This window comes from Falco peregrinus, chromosome 2, assembly GCF_023634155.1.
Source record: "Falco peregrinus isolate bFalPer1 chromosome 2, bFalPer1.pri, whole genome shotgun sequence".
Lineage (NCBI taxonomy): Eukaryota > Metazoa > Chordata > Aves > Falconiformes > Falconidae > Falco > Falco peregrinus.
Genome location: NC_073722.1, coordinates 75365328 through 75384801, shown reverse-complemented (window position 1 = coordinate 75384801; position 19474 = coordinate 75365328). Strand labels below are relative to the sequence as shown.

Below are 19474 nucleotides of genomic sequence, written 5' to 3'. Positions count from 1 at the left end.
ACGGAGATCCCATAACCTCTCTGGGTAACCTGCTCCAGCATTCATCTACCCTTCTGGTGTACAAAATTACCTTTACTCTTTATACCGAGTATCCATCTCCCCAGATCTTTCCTGCATGTAAAGTTCCCAATATTGTTTTTAGGTTGTGATTAGTATTATTTTACAATAATATTAATTGCAATTAATCAACTGTAAACGTTTGCAATAAAAGGGAAGGAATGGACTCAGTGATTCAGGATATTCCTTTCAGTCTTGTCTATGGGTGGCATTGAGCTAGCAGATTTAAAGATTCAGATTTAGAGGTTCATAAATATGTATCTGCATGTGAACTATGTGTCTAAACTCCAGTTACAGTCAATGGGGATCTAGGATGGAATTCAGTTGCCCCTGTGTGAGCTTTTAACACCATTTCAAATGCCCTCAAGTATCCTGCCCCAGAAGAGCACATATCTCACATAGATCATATGCCACATCTGCTGGACCCAGGTAGGTGTTTCTCATACCCTAGAGAATCTGAAATGATGCCAGACACCTATGGACTATGCTATAGAAATAGTTCATACACACCATTGTATGAAGTATAGAAATAGGACATGACATAAATGGCCAGTGACCTACAGGCAAATTATTATATTTGAAGGCATGTGGTACAATGATGAATACAGCATGAATGTCTTCCTTACCATCTTCCCACTTTTGACAGCAGTATGGTTAAACATTCAAACAAAGAGAGAAGACACAGAAAACGTTCAGCTTTATGTAGCACACCGGTCTTGCCAACTCTTTTTTTAATAACAAGGTCACAAGTACGAACCATCCAAAGGGCACATGTGACAAACCACTTCTGTTCCCCATACACATACATGTGAAAGGAAAATTACCTAATCATTTCAGGTTTTATCCCTCAGGATTACTTCACCGTACGTATTTTTCCACATTTCTATTGTGCCATTTATCTTTATCCTGTGCCTTCTGCAGAAACTTCTTTCTTCCTCCCACAAAGGCTGCCAGGCTCCCACTCTCCGAGGGGTCACAGGTTGCAGAGAAATCCACAGAAACAGGAAAACAGGCTTCCTCAGTCAGTTTTGAAACACCAAAATCTGTTTCCTTTCTACAAAAATAAAGCCCGCCAGGGCATCCTCTGGGTAGGCTCATTGCATGAGCAGCAGCTCAGGAGGAGGGAAAAACTACAGAATTTCTTGCTTGGGAAATAAATGTGTGATAACTTGTAGCACTTACAAACCAGCAGAATGAAGGAGATAATTATCTTGCTGCTTTTGTTGCACTTACAGAGTGGCAGCATTGGATTTAATACTTCAGGAAAGCTCTGGACCACAGGCCAAGGTGATGAAACCCAGGCAAGTCACTCCAACTTGACTCCATCTCTGACCACAATTGTGGGGTCATCCCATTCTGAGATCCAAGCTGCTGAAGCAAGTGCCTCGCAGGGACCTCCTTTTGTATCTTCAGGCAAGACTGTGGGAATGGAAGCAGTGAAGAAAACCTCTAATCCTACAACCTCTACCCCTGCCAGCCAGTCAAAGGGTCACAGTGATGGTGACCCTCACAAAGATAAAATGGGAAACTCCTCTAACAGCAAAGGGACAGCTCTACAACGCAATGCTAGAGAGGTCACTCTCCAGCAAGAGGTCACTACAAGCGGGGATGCAGCTACAGGGAACAGATCTCTCAAGCAGTCATCCCGCAGCGCTGGTATCACCAGCACCCAGCAGGATGCCAACTCCAAAGCATCTGGCTTTGAAACTACCAGGGGAAAGTAAGGAAAGTTACCTATTTTTTCTTGTCTCCGATGTACTGCTTACGAATGGTTGTTTTCCTGTTCCCAGTGAAACAATTTGCAAAAGTGCTAGCAATTTCAGTAAAATTGTTTTCTGAGCCTAAAGAAGACCATCTAAAAAAGCAAGGGAGTAAACCTGCAGTATTTACTCAATCAAAACCATACATTTGTAACAGAGTAAATGCTGCAATATTTTATTCCTTAGGGTAGTTATCTCAAAACCTACAGGAAAGTCATTATCATATACTGGTAGGAAAGGAATACAATAGATGTCTCCCTGTTTTATGCACAGTAAACTTTTGCTGATTTTTGTTGTTGTTGTTGTTCTTTTCTTGTGGGTAAATGAAATTGTGAATGCACTTTTTCATTTAGAATCTATTAAAAAATGATTGTGTTTGTAAACTTGTCCACTGATTGAAAATACAAGCAATTAAGTGTACAAAATGCATTGATCTGATAATTTGAAACACCTTATTCTGTGATAAAAACTTATGAAAAGTGGCATTGCAATTTAACGTGCATTCAGAACTGCATAATTCAATATATAACAGCTATGCATAACAGAGTGTATAAAATCGTACTGTCTAGTTTTATAGCTCTGGAAGTTTTCTTTGTTCCCCAACATCTTCAGTTCTCAATGGGGATGTTAATAATGACTTTGGAGATGTTGCAAGGTTCACTTAATTGCTGATATATATATTCAGATATTGGTAGAAAATTAAAACTACAGAGGATTGGTTTTCCATAGTATTTATGGCAAGTGAGCTTTCAGAATACAGATTTCTCCTCTTCATAGTACTTGCCCAAATGTTAGCATCCAAAAGGAGGAAAACCACTTTTGCTTAAATTCACACTGAGACTAAATCACCCCTTGGAAATACTACAGTTACCTTGCTGTATGTGGCTGAAAGCTAATGCTCCTTCATCTCAAAAAAAAAAAAATTAAAAAAAAAATTCCCATTGACCTGAGCATGTTTGGGATCATGCATAAATGAAATAATGCACAAAGACCCAAAGGAAAGGAGTCCTTTGCCTCTGCTTGGAAGAGGTACCACAGTAAGGAGCTGTGTTTCCCACATAGCTTTCCTAGCATACTCCTTCAGTTGTGAACGTCATCCATTATGACTTACTATGGTGTTTGGCAGAGTGTCTGAGTTAACCTGAGTTAGATGGGTTGTCTTCTCACATGAAAGCTGATAACTGCATCTCCATTAAAACAGGTTGCAACATATGCTAACCTTAAAGTCTTTAGCTTTCTAGCCTTTTTCAACAATAGTATTCCAGTGAAATTAACCTTCAGAAAAGCTCTGTCAATTGGCAGGTGTTGTTTCTAACCTTTTACATAAGATACATATAGTAAGCAAAAAAAAAAAAAAAATCAGTCTGTGGTGAACAAGGCCTCATATTTTATTGATCATAATGGGATGGGGTTGTTGCTGCAGAGAGGCAAAATAAGAAAAACTTGTACTGTCTAGCACCTTATTTCATGAGCGGTTGAGGAGCAACCTGCTGTGCCACATGCATAAAGGTCTTTTTTTTTTTCAGTCCATTGAACAAGTTAGTGATAAAGCTAGGATTGCGTATCAAAGTTACAGGAATGTGTAGCAGCATGAAACCCCAGCATAAAACAGAATGCTGAATCCCCACTCTCTTTCTCAAACTGCTGGGTTACATAGCCTCTCTAGCAAATGTCTACTGTTCTAGGCACAGCTTGATCCTTTCCACAGGAAGTTTCTTGTGTTACAAGCCTTGTTCTTCCTACCACATAAAAGTGTATTTTACAATCAGATAAGGCGGTTTTAAGCTTTTCTTTCAGTTTTGTCACTGACTTGGATTGTGACTTAAGTGAGTCACTTCAGTATTCTTTTTCCCTTTCCCTATGAATTAGACCTGGATGAATAATAAAGTCACTTGTGACTATATTTTTTTTTCAGTAAAGTCAGGAAAAAATGCCAAGTCTGGTGTACTCAATGTTACCTATCACTGCTGTGAAACACCTGGAAAGCTGCTGCTGAGAAACTATGCATAAGAAACTATGCATTTTTAGTTATCTGCAGGTGTTATTGACTATACCCTAAATTAATTTCTAGCATGTGTTTTCTTTTCAAAAAAATTTTTTTTGCATCTTTATTGCAAATAAAGTGAAAGAGATGCTGTAAAACTTCCAATAAAGACATACAGCTATCTTAAATGTTTATTCATGCAATGCCTGAACACAGCATGAACGACTCAATAGCAGATTTCATAGCTGTAAAATGTACTACCTCAGAGGAAATTTGGAAGCACGATTTGCTTTTTGAATTTACTTTGAATTAAAACAACTCTTTGGTTATAGTCTGTATTCCAACCTGAATTTTTGAGTGACCTTGTAGGAACTGCATGACTCCATAATTCTTTATGGCAACCCATTGTGCTAACATATGTGCAGGGATGGTGATGTTAAGAGGCTCCATATAGAAGAAACAATAGAGAGAGGTCAAGGAGAGACAAGAGGAAGGAAAACAAAACAAGAACGAGCACTTGTTTTTTAATATATTTACAATTTTTAAAATAGCAATACATGCACTTTGCTAGCGAGTCTCCAGGGCTGTCAGATTACCCACAAGGTACAATACGTGCCCATTGTATAAACTTAATTACCCAATACCCCTTTCTGAAGGAGGTTGTGTGCCTTACTGGCTTAATTACAAAGATCATTCCCTTGCTAACTCTACCCTAGATTTCCTGAGGACAGCATTTTGTACACATATCATATGCATACTAGAACTAGATCAGAAAAATGTTCTGGTTCCTTCTATTTTTGCAAAATTCCCATTAAAATGTCAGAAGAGCACGATTTGGAAATATTTAATGGATTTTAAAAGTCTGCACCTTGAAGAGTATTTCTGACAACCACCAAGTGTGGCATGAAGGACACACCCAGATATGGCAGCTAGCATCACCTCAGAGCCCAAACTGCCAGGTGCAGCTGTCGTGATGCTGCAGTGCCAAGATCAAGCTGGGAAGTCAAATCAGGGAGTCAGGATCGAGCCTGGTGACAGCGACCAGGGTAAAACACAGCCCAGTGATCACTGGGCAGCTCCAAAGGCCAAAGCCAGGACAGGATGTCAGATTGCTGGTCAGGATTGGCACAGGTACAATGTCACCCTGGGGTGAACTTCACTGGAGCTCCTGAGCCCATGGGCAGGTTGTATGGGTGGAGAGCCCAGGTCAGGCTGGTCAGGCTGACTAAGACCCACAAGTGCCATCAGGGTTGTAGCAAATTTCTGTTTCATTTTATTGAAAGAAATGCACTATTAGAACTGTCAGAATAAATTAGTATTTTTTTTCCTATTGAAACAAGCATATTGACAAAGACTATGGCTTTATTTTAAAAACTTGTGTCAGGTTGGCTTTTCATATATCAGCAGAACTTCTGGGGGCAGTTACCTGATGAGAAGTACAGTCAGTAGGGCTAAAGGCTCCAGATTCAAGATCCTGCTGTTAATAAGGCAAAACTTGTCTTTGAGCCTCTTTATATTACATCCTGGTGTGGTATTTTACGTGTTAAATATTGGTCATATCCTTATCTCTGAAAACGCTAAACTCTTCCTTTTTCTTCCTGGAGTTAAAATGTAATGAAGTCCTGTTCTGTCACAGTGAGGTGGAACAATTTTATAGTTAACCTTACAATAAGTACAGGAGGACATAACTTATAGATTCTGTAGCTACCTGCTCTCAAACCATTTCAGAAGAGTGATTTCTCTGGTGAGTTATCCCTGCTTCCAGGATGGCCTGCACCCAAACTTTCAGAAGGATAACAAAACTTCATAGGAAGCACATCTGGAACGGCCTGAGCTGAAGGAAAGCTCCTTTCTTCACTCTAAATAAAATAATGAATTTAACTTAAACTCTGAAATGTAAGGCTTATGTCTCTACAAACAAACACATATATTTTTTTTTATTTCTACCTATCTTCAAATTTTCCTGGATTCCCCATCAATGAATAAAGACATGCTAGAAAACTAGAGCTGTGCTTCAGCAGCAGAGCACGAGTTTTTCACAAGTTCAGTGACATTAAATGTGAGCATCAATTTGGTATCAAAGAAGAAAATCGATGATACATTCTTTCCAATTGAGTTCATGTGAGAGACATCTCTTTTAACCTGTGGAGAGAGGCAGTAGCAAGTATTTCACTGTATTAAGCAGCTTAAGTAACACTGGTGCTATGGAGCAAGTCTGAGGCAAATCTCTGAGACTAGCACACTCATCCTTCCATTCTGAACCCAATTTTATTAATTACCATTCCAGGCAGCTCCTGAATACGTGAGACATTCATTCGGGCTGTAAATTAACCACAGTATCTTCACATTGTTTGACAGTTCTGCATTACTCTTTTCTCTTAGTGTGTGTATATTACACATTTTCCAATTACCATGAATCCACTGAGGGTCTTCATAGACTTTCTCTGCCGTTACCTGAGGTAGTGGTGAGGTAACAGCATTTTATTACTAAGCACCAAAGGGTTTAATAAAGTCAGCACCAGGGACAGATTTGCTTAGCTGTCAAATGTGGTAGGAGTGCTGAAATATTTCATTCTCATGACCAGACCTCTGCATTTCTCCCTGGAAACTGCCTGTGCCCGTATCAGCTTGGTAGAATTTCTAGGGCACTGACAAATAAAAATGAATAGTTGATCTCAGCAGATGGTTCAAATACACAAGCTGTGTAGAAACCTGGTTTAACTGCCTAGTTAATGCAAGGTTCACAGTCTCTTTTAATCATGTCACTTTTTAGCAGAGCAGAGAGAACAATTCTTGAATCGATTTCTTAGATTTTGCATCACTGTGCATTTACAATAAATAAAGTCACGCATGGCTTAGGTTTCTGCCTCACTAGGTATATTCATTATGACCTGGAAGAAGGAACCTCTTACACTGGTACTTAGGTTGCCTTGGTGGCTAAGTGTCAGAGGATGTTTGACAAGTAGTGCTTGCTTTGCCCTCACAATGTTGTATTCCAGTCATGCAGAAGACCTTTGCGATGAGCCCCTCCTGTTCAGCAGCAGCTTGAACGTACTTTTGACACTTGGCTATAAGCCCATAATCTAATTTTCCTACACATGCTGAATGCAGTGTTACTCCCATTGCAGTCCTAAAGACCAAAGCAAATTGTTCATTCAAGTGCTGGTGTTCACTACTTTATTGCTATTTTATCCACAGAATAAATGGGGCAATGACATAATTATGCAGTTCCATAATGATGCATGTGGCGTGGTACCAAAAAAAATGTAACTGTCCAAAGAGAAATGTAACACAAGTATTTAGTGACTGGTGTCTTCTGCTGAGCACAGAAGTAAAACAGTTAATTGATGACTGCGACTGCTGGAGTGAAGTAGTGAAATACCTTACTGCATCCTGCAGATTAGCTGCTACTGCACACTGTACAGCAGTCCTGGTACAAGGCAAAAGCTGCACAAGGTCCATGCAATTCACAGACATTTTGTTTGTGTTAGTGCTATTATACCTCGTGCACTGAGGAAATCTTTTCCACTTCTGATCTCTCATGCACAGAATGAATTAAAGAACCTGTTTGCTCCAATGTGGTGGTCACTTTACAATCACATCCAGTACTGGGGTGGAAAGGAGTCATTGCTGTGATGGTTTACTCAGCATGCACTGCTTCCCAGAGAGACCCTGTAGGATATTTTTGTCTTTCAGGGAGAGAAGAAATGGTAAACACATCTCCATACAATTCTGTTGTGTAGATGATAAAATAATAATTTCTTGAAACCAGATAAAAAATTGGGAAATAACACAATCCAGAGTTGTGGTTTTCTAAGACAGCCTTTCAGTAATGATGGCTAGGCAGAGTCATGACAGACTGTTTTCAGTAGCACAGGAAACATAGCACTGGGAAATAAAAAAACCCCCAGATTTCCACCCAGGTTGCTTTTGAGACACTCACAAAGTACTTATAAAAGACAAAAAGCCAAGCATCTTTTTATCTTCTCAAGTCTGATTATTTAGTTTTTCTGTGATCAGATTCAGATAAGGCACTACTATACAGATGAATTATGAAATTTTTAGTGACTGTAATAATGGTTTCAGTACATCTCGTTACACCAACTATTGCATTAATGGTCATGTTTATCTTTATTCTTGCTCTTTGTTTCATTTGCTATGGGAACACCGAAGATTAGGAACAGACAGTTTTCCATCCCTACTCATGTCTCTTCACCCCTCTGCATAGATTAGGATTACTGTAACAAACTGCACACAGTGTAACCATTTACTTCCCAGCCACTGCAAACATTTGACTCTTTGGAACATTTCATTTAAGGTACACCAGAAACACCAGCTCAAATCTGCACAGAAAAGATGCGTTCTTACAAATCTAAATATAATCAATATTTTAGAAAACTGACACTAATTCCTAGAATAGACTTGGCAAGCAAAAGCACAGTAGCAAGGTGTCCCCAAATGTTTTCCAAAAGCATTATCTGTGCTGCTAGTTAGAGAATGCAAGTGTTTCAAAAGACAATTTTCTGCAACATCTCAAAGGAACCATTCTGAATTACGCTCCTCGTAAGTAACACCATAGGTCATGAGAAAAAGTCTCAGAAAAAAATCACCTTGAATTTCACAGACTTTGGTTCAGATCCTTTTTGTTCAAGAGCCCCCTAAGAAATCCATCAGTGACAGCATAAAGCAGTAGGTCTGCATGAGTAAGTAACAAAGGTACAAAGCAACAGGCAAGGCATTTGACTATTTAGTGAACCTAAATAAGAGAAGAGAAGCTGCCCAGAATAACACTATGAAAAGATTAAAGAACAACATTCACCCCTGGAATTGGGGTGGATCTTCTTTTTTAACATTTTCATTTTGTCACTTAAAAAGGCTTTTTTTGTGTGTGTGTCGGTATTTCTCACAGTGGAGAGGCCATTGCTGACATACTGCAATCTACTTTTCTGTAGTTTACAAAACGACTAACAAACCAATGAAAACCAGTACCACTGAAAGTCATCTGAGAAGCACTAACAGTAAACTAGACCAGAACTACCTTAAATGAATTGTGTACTCTGGGTCAATTAGACGATGGAAAACACATTTATATTCCAGAGGAAAAAATGCAGAATTAAGACCCTTTGAAAGAGAGTTTTTCTGGGGTTTCAAATGTGTTTTATCAGATGATTCTTAAGGCAGGTTAATGGGTATCTTCTCAAAAATCTCAGTTCTGTTTGTGGGAAAGTTTGATTGTTTTGAAGGGCTCTGAACAGAGAGAGAGATAAGGTTTAAAAGACCTGATGTTGTTCACAACAAGACATTTTAAATACTAAAATAGATCAGCACAGTGCTAGGTAAGTGGAAATTGTGAATTAATTTTTGCAGCACAAGGTAGAACACAAAATTGGTCAAAACAGTAAATAAAAACTTGGATGAGACAAAGAGGCTGTTCACAGTCCAAGGCTTCAGCACTGTAAATACAGAAAAAGGAAATGAATGATGAGAGTAGAATTTGTGTTTTGTAACAGACAGGACAAAATGTCAAGACCCTGAGTCCTGAAAAAAAACCATTAAACAGATTGTATAATTCCCCCCACCTGATACTTCAATGTCAACAAGGCAGCTCTTTTTCAGGGCAAAAAACATATCCTATAATGTATTTTATCATCCCATACTATATTATATTACATATTCAATGCAATTTTCAGAGGCTGTCCTGGTTTTACATTCCAATCAGCATGTAAAACAGATTTCCCAATTTGATTTGTTTATGGTCAGTCCCTAGTGAGTACTGAATTTTTATTTCAGCTGAGATTCATACACTGCAGAGCAGAAGCTAAGCAGTGAACATAAAAAAAATTAACTGATTTTGGTTCAGGCTTATAATTTCTCTTTGAACTAGAGCTTATATTTTTGAAGCATGACTGATGTTCATATAAAGATACAGAATTTACTGTATCACTAGTATTAAAAAGGTAAGAGGTCTATGTAGTCACCTAGTGGAGTTGAAAGGAAGTTGCTGAAACCAAAACCTGGTCTCCCATGTAATAGTAAAAAACCCTTGTGAGGGTGCTTGCTATCCTTATAATCTCAGTGTTTACATTATGTCCATCAACATTATCTCTCCTCATCCAGACTTGGCAGGTTGTTTAAAGCAAATTGAAAATGTATCACAGCAATGTTCTTTTATACAACCTAAATTCAGGGCCTATACTCTTATCTTCATGTAACAGTCTTTCAGACTGGGAAAGATATTAGCTGAAAAAAAAAATAATAGAAAAAATGGATTTCTTCCACACTATGTCATTATATGTTTTTATGTATGAATGCACTTAATCTACTGTATTCAGAAGAAAAATCATATCACACAAAGGAGACAGAATCATAGGATCTCAGGTTGGAAGGGATCTCTGGAGGTCACTAGTCCAACCTCCTGCTCCCAGCAGGGACAGGTGTGAGATGAGACCAGATTGCTCCAGGCTTGATCCAGTCAGGTACTGAGCTCCATGCTCCGGGCTGGTGATTACACAGCCTCTCTGGGCCCTGCTCCACTGCCTGCACATCCTCAGGGAAAACAAGTTTCTCATACTCAGTCTGAAACTCTCTTGTTTCAATATGGGCCTGTTGCCTCTTGTCCTGCCATGTACTGCTGGGAATAGCCTAACTCCAGCTTCTCGATAGCCTCCCTGGAGGGCCTGGGGGGCTGCTGTGAGGTGTCATCAAAGTCCTCCCTTCCCCAGCCGGAACAGGCCCTGATCCCTCTGCCTCTCCTCACAAGGCAGCTGCTGGCTCCAGATGCTTGTAGCAGCTTTCCACATCCCCACTGCTGAGGTGTAAAGGTCAATACAAAATGAAAATGTCTAGAATCCAGATTAGTATTGCATAAACTATTCTGCGCAATACAAATCAATGGCATACAATGTGAATGAGGCCTAACCACCAAGCTGTGCATGGACTTTAACAACAGCTCAAGCTCTGGGTCCTTTTGTATTCCTTCAGCAACACGATAATCTCATTTTCATGATTCAGTGATGTTCAGCCAGGCTGATTCAATAGCATTTCTATTAAAAGCCAGGTGATCTAATTCACTCACAGATGAAGATAACTCATTTTCAGATATAATATGAAAGGGGCAGAACAAAATCTATACCCTTTGTGGCCCGACTACTACCAGTGTTGCTCTTGAGCCGTTTTAGGACCACTCACTCACAGGGATCTGCGCTTACAAGCAAGTGGAAGCAATCCTGTATGGATATACTTGATATTTGGTAGCTGGCAGTTTTTGTGAGGGTTTGATTGTTTGTTTGTTTTCTTGGCAATGTTCCCAAAGAAGAATTTACAGCGGCAATGTGCTGTGGAAGGGACGCTTGCAGTCCCAAAAGCTTCTACTTGCCTTCTCATCTGAAGGAAATGATAAATTTTTGCTGTTAGTGTAAATTGTACTTCACTTTTCAGCAACATTGGGTATCGCAGCGTCAAGAGGGGTGGCTCAAAGCCTGCTGATGTTAAATGGAAACACTTCCATTGACTGCAAATGTATTTAGAACCATCCTGTCACAGACCAGACAACTTCAGCAGCAAGCAGTCACTGCTCTCCTTCTTCGGAGTTAAACACCTATGTTTTCTTTTGCTGCCCTCCGCCCTCCCTAGTCACCCCCGGGAAGCCCAGCAGAAGGCGGCGGGGCTCTCCTTGGCCTTTGGTGCCGGCTCCGCTGTGGGCAGTACCCGAGCGCACACGGCCCCGCACACGGCCCCGCACACGGCCCCGACCCCGGCGGGCACGGCCGCCTCAGCAGGCGCCAGCCGGGCGGCGACCGCGGACGGACGCGCCCACACAGCCCCGCGCGCGGCGCGTTACCCGCCGCCGGCAGCTTCCCGCCTCAGCGAGCGACGGCCGCCACCTGCCGGGCCCGCCCGGCAGCGCCTCCCGCCCCGCCCCGCCCCACAGCACCGCCCCGCCCCACAGCACCGCCCCGCCCCACAGCGCCTCCCGCCCCGCCCCTCTCCGCCCGCCGCCTCGCAGCGCCTGCCACCGCCCCATCGCAGGGCTGCCCGCCGGCGGCGCTTTGGGGCGCGGGGAGGGCTCCGCCGAGCCGCGGCAGCAGCAGGCAGATGGCGGCGGTGGCTGTGGCGCGGCCGTGGCAGCCCGCGGGGGGCGGTGGGGTGACCTCCCGCCGCTGCTGCGGGTGTGGGGCGAGCAGCTTAGGCGGGCCAGGCCCGCCGGAGAGGGGCTGAGGCGGAGCATGAGTCCTGCTAACCGAGGGCTTTAGCGTGCAGGCAACAGGCCGGTGAAGCGATGCGTTTAGGGCAGGGCTCCTCAGAATTTTTAACCAGGGGGGCCGGCGCGGATGAAGTGGCAGGCAGTCATCTGCGGCTGCTTGGTCTGTAAATACTGGGGGCCGGATTGAGGACCCTGGGGGGCCGTATCCAGCCCGCGGGCCATAGTTTGAGGACCCCTGGTTTAGGGATTCAAGTGTCCCCTGAATGGGGAGGCAGGGATCTGCCTGACAGCACGTGTTTGTACAGCTACCTTAGACCAAGTGAGGTGTTTTTTTCATCTTACGAAGTCCAGTCCAGCTTCAGAAACCTGCACAGCCAACTAAGAAACTGCATTTGCTGTTTATGAAAGCTTGGATCAAGAATAAGTAGATAACTACCACTAAGACATTACCTATTTACTTGCATCGCAGGGCCAGTTTCCATAAGCCACAAAGTTTCATTTTGTGGATGGGAAAGTTGCTTTTTGCAGGGAATCGCATCCCTTTGAAGCTGCAAGATGTTGGCCAGTAATTCACACCATATATACCCCCATACCATGAGGCCATGTAAACTGTGATACCATGTAAATCACTGAGGATGTCAGGTGAACACAGGGAAACACTACAGTAATCTGTCAGAAACACTACAGTAATCTGTCAGAAACACTACAGTAATCTGTCAGAAATCAGCTTTTTTTCCCAGCTGAGGGAAACACACGTATTATTGGTATGTACTCATGTAGGCTGGGCACTGGGCTTCGTGCCATGCACACCATGCACTCCTTGCGCACAATTACCCCAAAGCTACTTCTGTTTCACAGCTGTCTCCAGGTTGCATCCTTTCTATTTTCTGGCCAACTGTGGAAATGAAGAAATGCTTCATGAGAACGTTTTCTCTGTGGGAAAAGAAACAGAACTGGTGTAAGCAGAAGAGGAGAAAACTTCTCTGAGAGGGTGTTAATGCAAGGTCTGAATAAACTCTATGGGATGTGTAGGATCCCAAAAGCTAAAGACAGGCTTAAAGGCACTGTCTGGGTCCCACTAATGCCCTGCTAGTTGTATGTGCTTTGCTCCCGCTTTGTGGGCAGGCTCCATGGCCCTTTAGCTGCTCAGGACTTTGAATTTGCAATGGCCATAAACGCCAGAGGACTCGGGCCTGCCAAGGCTGCAGAGTAGACATGCTTATTGCTTGCAAAAGAAACAAATGCTGCTGTTTGTACTATGCCTTACTTCTCAGATATGGTCAACCCACATTTGACGCAGAGCTGAGGTAGCAGTATTTTGATTCAAACTGGAAAAACTGCTGCAAATATCACAAGCAAAGAGACTCTTTCAAAGGCTTGAGGACTCAGAAGTACTCTCCCTCACCTTGCTACCAGTGCATTTCCTGGCCAAGAGGAAGATGAAATCTGTCACATAGGCTTCATACCAGTCAGGGACTTGCACCACTTTCTCCAGGCTGGATTTCTGTTGTACGTTGCAAGGATTTTGTTTTATTTTTAAATACAGCTTTCCTGATTGAAACCAGGCTCAATGCAAAAGAAACACCAGGATTCTGCAGCTTTCAACAAAATCTGCATGTTAGAAGCCTGTGTTGCTGATCTGGAATATATTATTCCATGGAGGGTAAAGAGGATTTTCAGGTTTAAAGTCCTGTTATGCAAATCAGTTGCCTTCTGTTCTGCCTTTGCATTAACACAGCCTGTCATAGTTCTTCCGCCATGCTTCATCTTCTATTTCCAAATCTACATTTTTTCAGACAATTTGATTTCAAAATTATATTTACATTCTTAACATCTCTTAATGAGCTTATTTCATTGGTAGTGTAAACCTAATTATGAATCACACCAGGGGCTCTTTTGCTGTGAATATTTCCTCCAATTTAGCCTGATCAAAGATTGCTGGGCCATGTGAGAAACACAGCTTCAGACATTGCACTCATGTCGCTTAAGAATGACTTAAAAATTTTAAATAGAAACAATCTGCTCAAGTTGAGTTAAATTTTTGGTAGACCAGAGGCTGAGTTCAGACTATCTTTAAAAAACAAAAGCAGTACTTAACTGATATATTTGGAATGTATTGTACCATGCTTTCCTTTGGAGGGCACCTCCAAACGGGCAGGTTCCAATAGCTGTTACCTTGAAGCTAGCCACCCTCAATAATAACAATAATTAGTGGATTCACATGATGAATTTTAAAAAGTAGTGGTTTAACTGCACTCTCTGCATTCCAGGGCTGTAATGTATGTTACAACTGCTTTTTATGCTTTTTATGCCTTTTTTCATTGTTTTATCTTTTCATTGACCACATTTGCTCAGATGTAAAATGGCATTCAATTACCAAAAATTATACCCCAACCATGTGCACTGCAGAAAAGGTTGTCATTGACAACACTGCTATATGTCTTCTGCTTATTCCTTTTCTCTGGTGAGCTGTCAGGTCTGCATGCAAGGCTAGAGCACAAGCTAGGAAGCGACGAGCTCAAGTCCTAACCTCACTGTAGCCCAGAAATAAAATCCGACTCCAATATTTGGGTTCTGGATTTGCAGAGGTGGTAAGCTTAGCACCCAGCTGTGCCAGGTGTTAGCTCTTAGTTCCTCACTTTCCAGACAGCTGATATTAACAGTAAAAGAGGTGTGGTGCTGCAAAACTGCTTGAGGTGGTGTTACCGCTACAGATATCTTCTGATCAGACATTATATACCCTCACTTAATTGCCGAGGGTTATTCATGAATTTAGATGTTTACATTCTCTATACCAAGTTTCAATCATAAGCAAGCCACCATGCTTAGTCAGAGCTCACCTGAACAGACCACTCTCAGTCTGGCCCAGCATCACTTTCTACATGTGTTAAGAAATTTTTAGCATCTCATTCATATACTGAGATTTTTTTTTTTGTTTTAATCTCTGGGCTACAATTCAGAGAAAAAAACCCCAGTTTTTAATCTAAGGTATGAATATCCAGAGCCCTTGCTACAGCTGTGAAATGGAAAAGACCTCCTGCCTGTAGTGAAAAAGGAGCTCAGTGGTAATGCCCTGAGCAAGGTAACAAGCCTTGATGACCCTAAGCAACCTCACCTGAAACCTCCACCCACACTCATGGGCCAGGGCACCATTTAAGCCCAGGCTAGAGGCTGTTTTCCTCCTAAAGGTGCTTGTCTCTAGCAGTCTTCTTGGGTCTGACTTGTTACCTAGTACCTTCTTGATTGTTGCTGTGGGCTGGTGATTGATCCATACCTGACTCCTTACTGCTGGTTGCCTGTCTCTGGTGCTGTGGTACTTGTATGCTGCTGGTGAGGTCAGTGCCTAGTTTGTATGGCTGGCCTTCCCCTCCTGACTCACTTTCTGTTAGAGAGAAACTCTGTTCTTGCTGCTCCCTGATGCTTGGCAAGCAAGCCCTGTGGAAGAGCTCGCTTCCTGGTTGCCCTTGTATGGGAGCGAAGTATCCTGCCATGTTCTGCTCCTCCTGAGGGCTTGGCAAGAGGGGGGGTGCCTGTCCTTCTTTGTGAGCTGCAAGCTCTCTTTCTAGCTAACTGTTGGTAGTGTTTAGCTGCAAGTGTCATTACGATTTAGTTACTACTGCTAGTCTCTGTGGTACAGGAGGCTGTAAAGGACCCATATACCCCAAACAGAGAGGTGGCGTAAGTAACTTTACGATCCCTCTGCAAAACTCAAAAGACTTAAATCTCCTGATTCTGCCAAATTTTGAGTCTCACACTTGCATAGAGTTGCTCCCGGTTTCCACAGAGGTAGTGAGAAGAGTACCTAGTCTTTAAGCTTATGCGTGAGAGGTGCATTTAATTTTTAGCTAATATTTATTCACAGAGTCTCTAATTTATACTCACAGACAAAAGGCTATAGCAAGAGGAGTCAGAACATAAAGGAAGCATCAAATAAAAGCACAGCCTTTTTATACCCAATTAAAAAGAAATATTATCATAATGAAAACTCTCAAGGAAGTAGAGTGAGTGAGCAAAATCAGATCGGAGAGACTCAGTAAACCCCCATTTTATATGAAACGCATTATTCATCGATTAAACAATACTTGTTGTATGAGGGAGCACCACAATACTGACAGCAGAAATGATGAAATTCAGCCTGTTGGCCTTATTTAGCATCTTAATTCCCAGCTTATCCTGCTGTTTTCTCGGCAATCCTTTTCCAAGTAAAGAACTACTGAATTTAATGCAAGTGCACTGGTAGGATCTCAGCAGACAAAAGCAATCACTTAAGGACGGACAATGATATTATTTTGTGTTCTGTGCCATTGTTCCTGTTTGAAGCAGTGTGAATCTGTACTAAGGGCATGAATACCCTTAAGTAAATGGAACTAATCTGGTCTTAATTGTATTTTGATTTCCACTGTAAGGAGCCTATAAAAAGATACTGATTTCAGGGGTAAATATATATATATATATCTCCATATTGGATTATGAAATGCTGGCAGAACTACTACAACCAGAAGCAAAGGTTAGCAGCAAAACATGAGACAATGGTTTCTCATCCCTCCTGCTCTTCATCTTTTATTTGTAGGTGATTTCTGTTTGTTCTTTAGTCCTTCCCTAATAATGTCATGTATTTAATTCACTAGTTTAGTTAATGCAAAATACTAAATTGGTATATTCAAAGATCTAATCGTGACTTCAAGATCTTTTTCGTGATGATAGTTAACTTAGGTAGTCATATTGTTTGTAAAACCTGTCTTGATTTGTGTCTGACTCTGCATTACAAGACCCGTTTCTGGCACTTAGTTAGTTGGAAATTCAGTACCATGAGATTTCTGCAATTCTTCGAGATGAGCTTTAGGTTTACTACACAAAATGGTTTCATACAGCTCTGTATAACTCTGTCATCTCCCTATTCACCTACTTTCCCCCTCATTAATGAATATAATGTCTATTACAGATTCATGTGGGATTCTTCTGATAAACTGTTTCATGAGAAAGCTACCTAGTCTTTCACCTCTCTGAATTAATGGCTTATTAATCTGTAACAGGATCTATCCTTTTTAGTATGTGACAGATTGCTTCCCCCCGCAACAGCTTTTGGTGAGTGACCTTGCCAAAGACTCTGAAAATCATTCCTTTATCTATCTGCTTATGACTCAAAGAATGCCAATAGTTTTCTGAGGCAAAATTTCCCTGTAGAAATCTGTCCCAAGCCATTATTCAGTTTATAATTTCTGCTTAATTCTGTTCTCCACTTTAGCTTCTATCAAGTCGCCTGGTTCCAAAGCCTGATCTAACAGTTTGTGGTTTCTTGCAACCCCCTTAGAATCCTTTTTAAAAAACCGAAGCCCATCCTTGCACTTGCCAGCTCCTATGTCCTGTGCTGCAGTGAACAAGTTTGATCATTTTGTACGTGACTTCCTTCTCTGGGTGGATAACCAGTGGCACAGGTGAGCGTGGAGCTATCACGCTATTGCTGTGTGTGCCTCTGACCTCAAGGTGTGTTGCAAAACAGTCTCTGTGTACTCATGGTATTGCTGGGGAAAGGAGGGGCAGAAATGTCTATCCATAAAGTGAAAGTTATGGGTGGTTAAGAACCTTACTAGACAATCCTTTGAGTTCTGGATAAACAGTTTCTGTAGTCTGAAACGTAGATGCATTTTAAGACCTGTCATTACTGCAGTCTAGAAGAGCTGCTTTGTACTTGGTGCTCCACAAACATTTACAAAGGAAAATTTAAATTTGCAATGTAAATATATGTAGAGATAGCGAAATTATTGTCTGTTTTCTTAACTGAAGCACAAAGACTAAGTAATTGCCCAAGACTACATTGGCAGTCTGAGAGAAACCAAACTTAATTTTCATAACTTAGTCCTATCCCTAAATTATGGGTTTAACTTTCCTCTTTAAGTATCATATATCATCATATTGTGGGAAATGTTATTTGTATTATTAATTATATTTACCTTCTGTATCTTAACAGAAACTGGTGTGCTTATGTCCATACCAGACTCTTACCTACAGTGGTAGTGGACAACCTGGAAACCTTCTCATCAGGCAGAGCAAAGCCTTGTACTTGGAATATTGGATCCTGTGCTCAGAGGTGTGTAGAACTAGTAAGAAAGAGTACTTGCAAGTATTTTAATTATCACCAGATGCATAATTAATATAACAATGACTTTAGAAATGAAAATGAAAACAGGAGAGAGCAGATTAGCTTGTCACGTGTCCTTATCAAAAGTATGAAAGCTCATGACTTGTCCCTATAGCAAGTGTAAAGGCTCATGATTTGGCATGCCTTCACCGCGGCACCCTCCAATTAGTTCAGTCTTCAAGTAAGCCCACTGCCTGCTTCCCTCTTCCAGAGTATGGCAAGGGAAGGTGCACATGTACAAAGCTTTAAAGCACATGTGGGGAAGAATAGCCTTCCTGTGCAGTTTTCCAGGCTTGTGCACTGTTGAAGGAAAAGGCTTCCCCCGAGAGGTATAAATATTTTTATTATCTCCCCGCTGGACACTTATTTCTGGCACAGCTTTGGTCAGGCGACGAACCCAGAGAAGTAATTGGATACAACTTGTAAATAATGACACTGTTAAACATATTCGGTTTATCCTTTGTGGTTTGGGTGCCTCATTGTATTCTCCAAACATTAGATTTCAGTAGTAAATTAAAATGGGTTTTAACGCATGGGCCTGGAAAATGTCAAACTCAAACAGCACCAACAAAACAGAGGTTGTAACATATATTTTCCCTTGAAAAATTTCAAAAGCCTCTTACAAGTCAGTTTCACCATTCTGAGCATTGTCCTCTAGATGGTACAGCAGAACATGCTTAAAGCTTTGAGGTGAAACCAGGAATAGAGTATCCTTAGGATCTGGTGGCTCTGAAATATAAACAACTCTGAAACATAAACAATTGTATTGCAAAAGTGTGGAGGGGCCCTGTGGTTGCCATTTTTTTTCTAATTCAGGCTAGAAGATTCACAATAACTGATTTCTTTTTTGTAGGGAAAATAGCTCCTTGTGCTGCCCCTGTAACTAAGTCTCTACTAGAAATATTTTCTGAGGCTTGTCTATGTGGAGAGTTATTTTTAAAATGGCTATTCCTGATTAACTCCTTTCATGGACACTTCATTTCCATGTATTCTTTCAGGAATGGATTATGCTAATGCAAAATACGGTAGTTTTATTATTAATAAGACCATCCATACAGCAAAATAACCGAGAACTCTCTTGGCAGTCACCTTAATCTTTATTGAGCCTTGCTGCTGAAAAAGCCATTTCTCAGAGGCAAACCTGGTTGGGGACACATGCAAAGCTCCTGCCGGCTGCTATGAATTTTAATATATATAATATTACATCCCACATGAAGGGGTGACAAGATTAACTACAGGGTAAAACAAGGTGGCATTTTTTAGTTTATTTGGAGGATAATTTTTTATCCAACAGCCTTCACATTTGTCCCACTTTCTGGAATGATTTAGAC

General features: G+C 41.4%; 1 protein-coding gene across 2 annotated transcripts in view; it reads left to right on the top strand.

The window, feature by feature from the left end:
• The first annotated feature begins 1140 nt into the window (after window positions 1-1140).
• MMRN1 (multimerin 1) overlaps window positions 1141-19474 on the top strand; it is a 44515-nt gene continuing 26181 nt past the window's right edge. For both annotated transcript variants that reach the window (XM_027779981.2, XM_055796910.1), the window contains exons 1-2: window positions 1141-1777; window positions 17973-18092. In XM_027779981.2, the coding sequence (XP_027635782.1) occupies window positions 1251-1777; window positions 17973-18092 (647 nt within the window). In that variant the 5' untranslated portion in view covers window positions 1141-1250. The remainder of the gene's footprint in view (window positions 1778-17972; window positions 18093-19474) is intronic.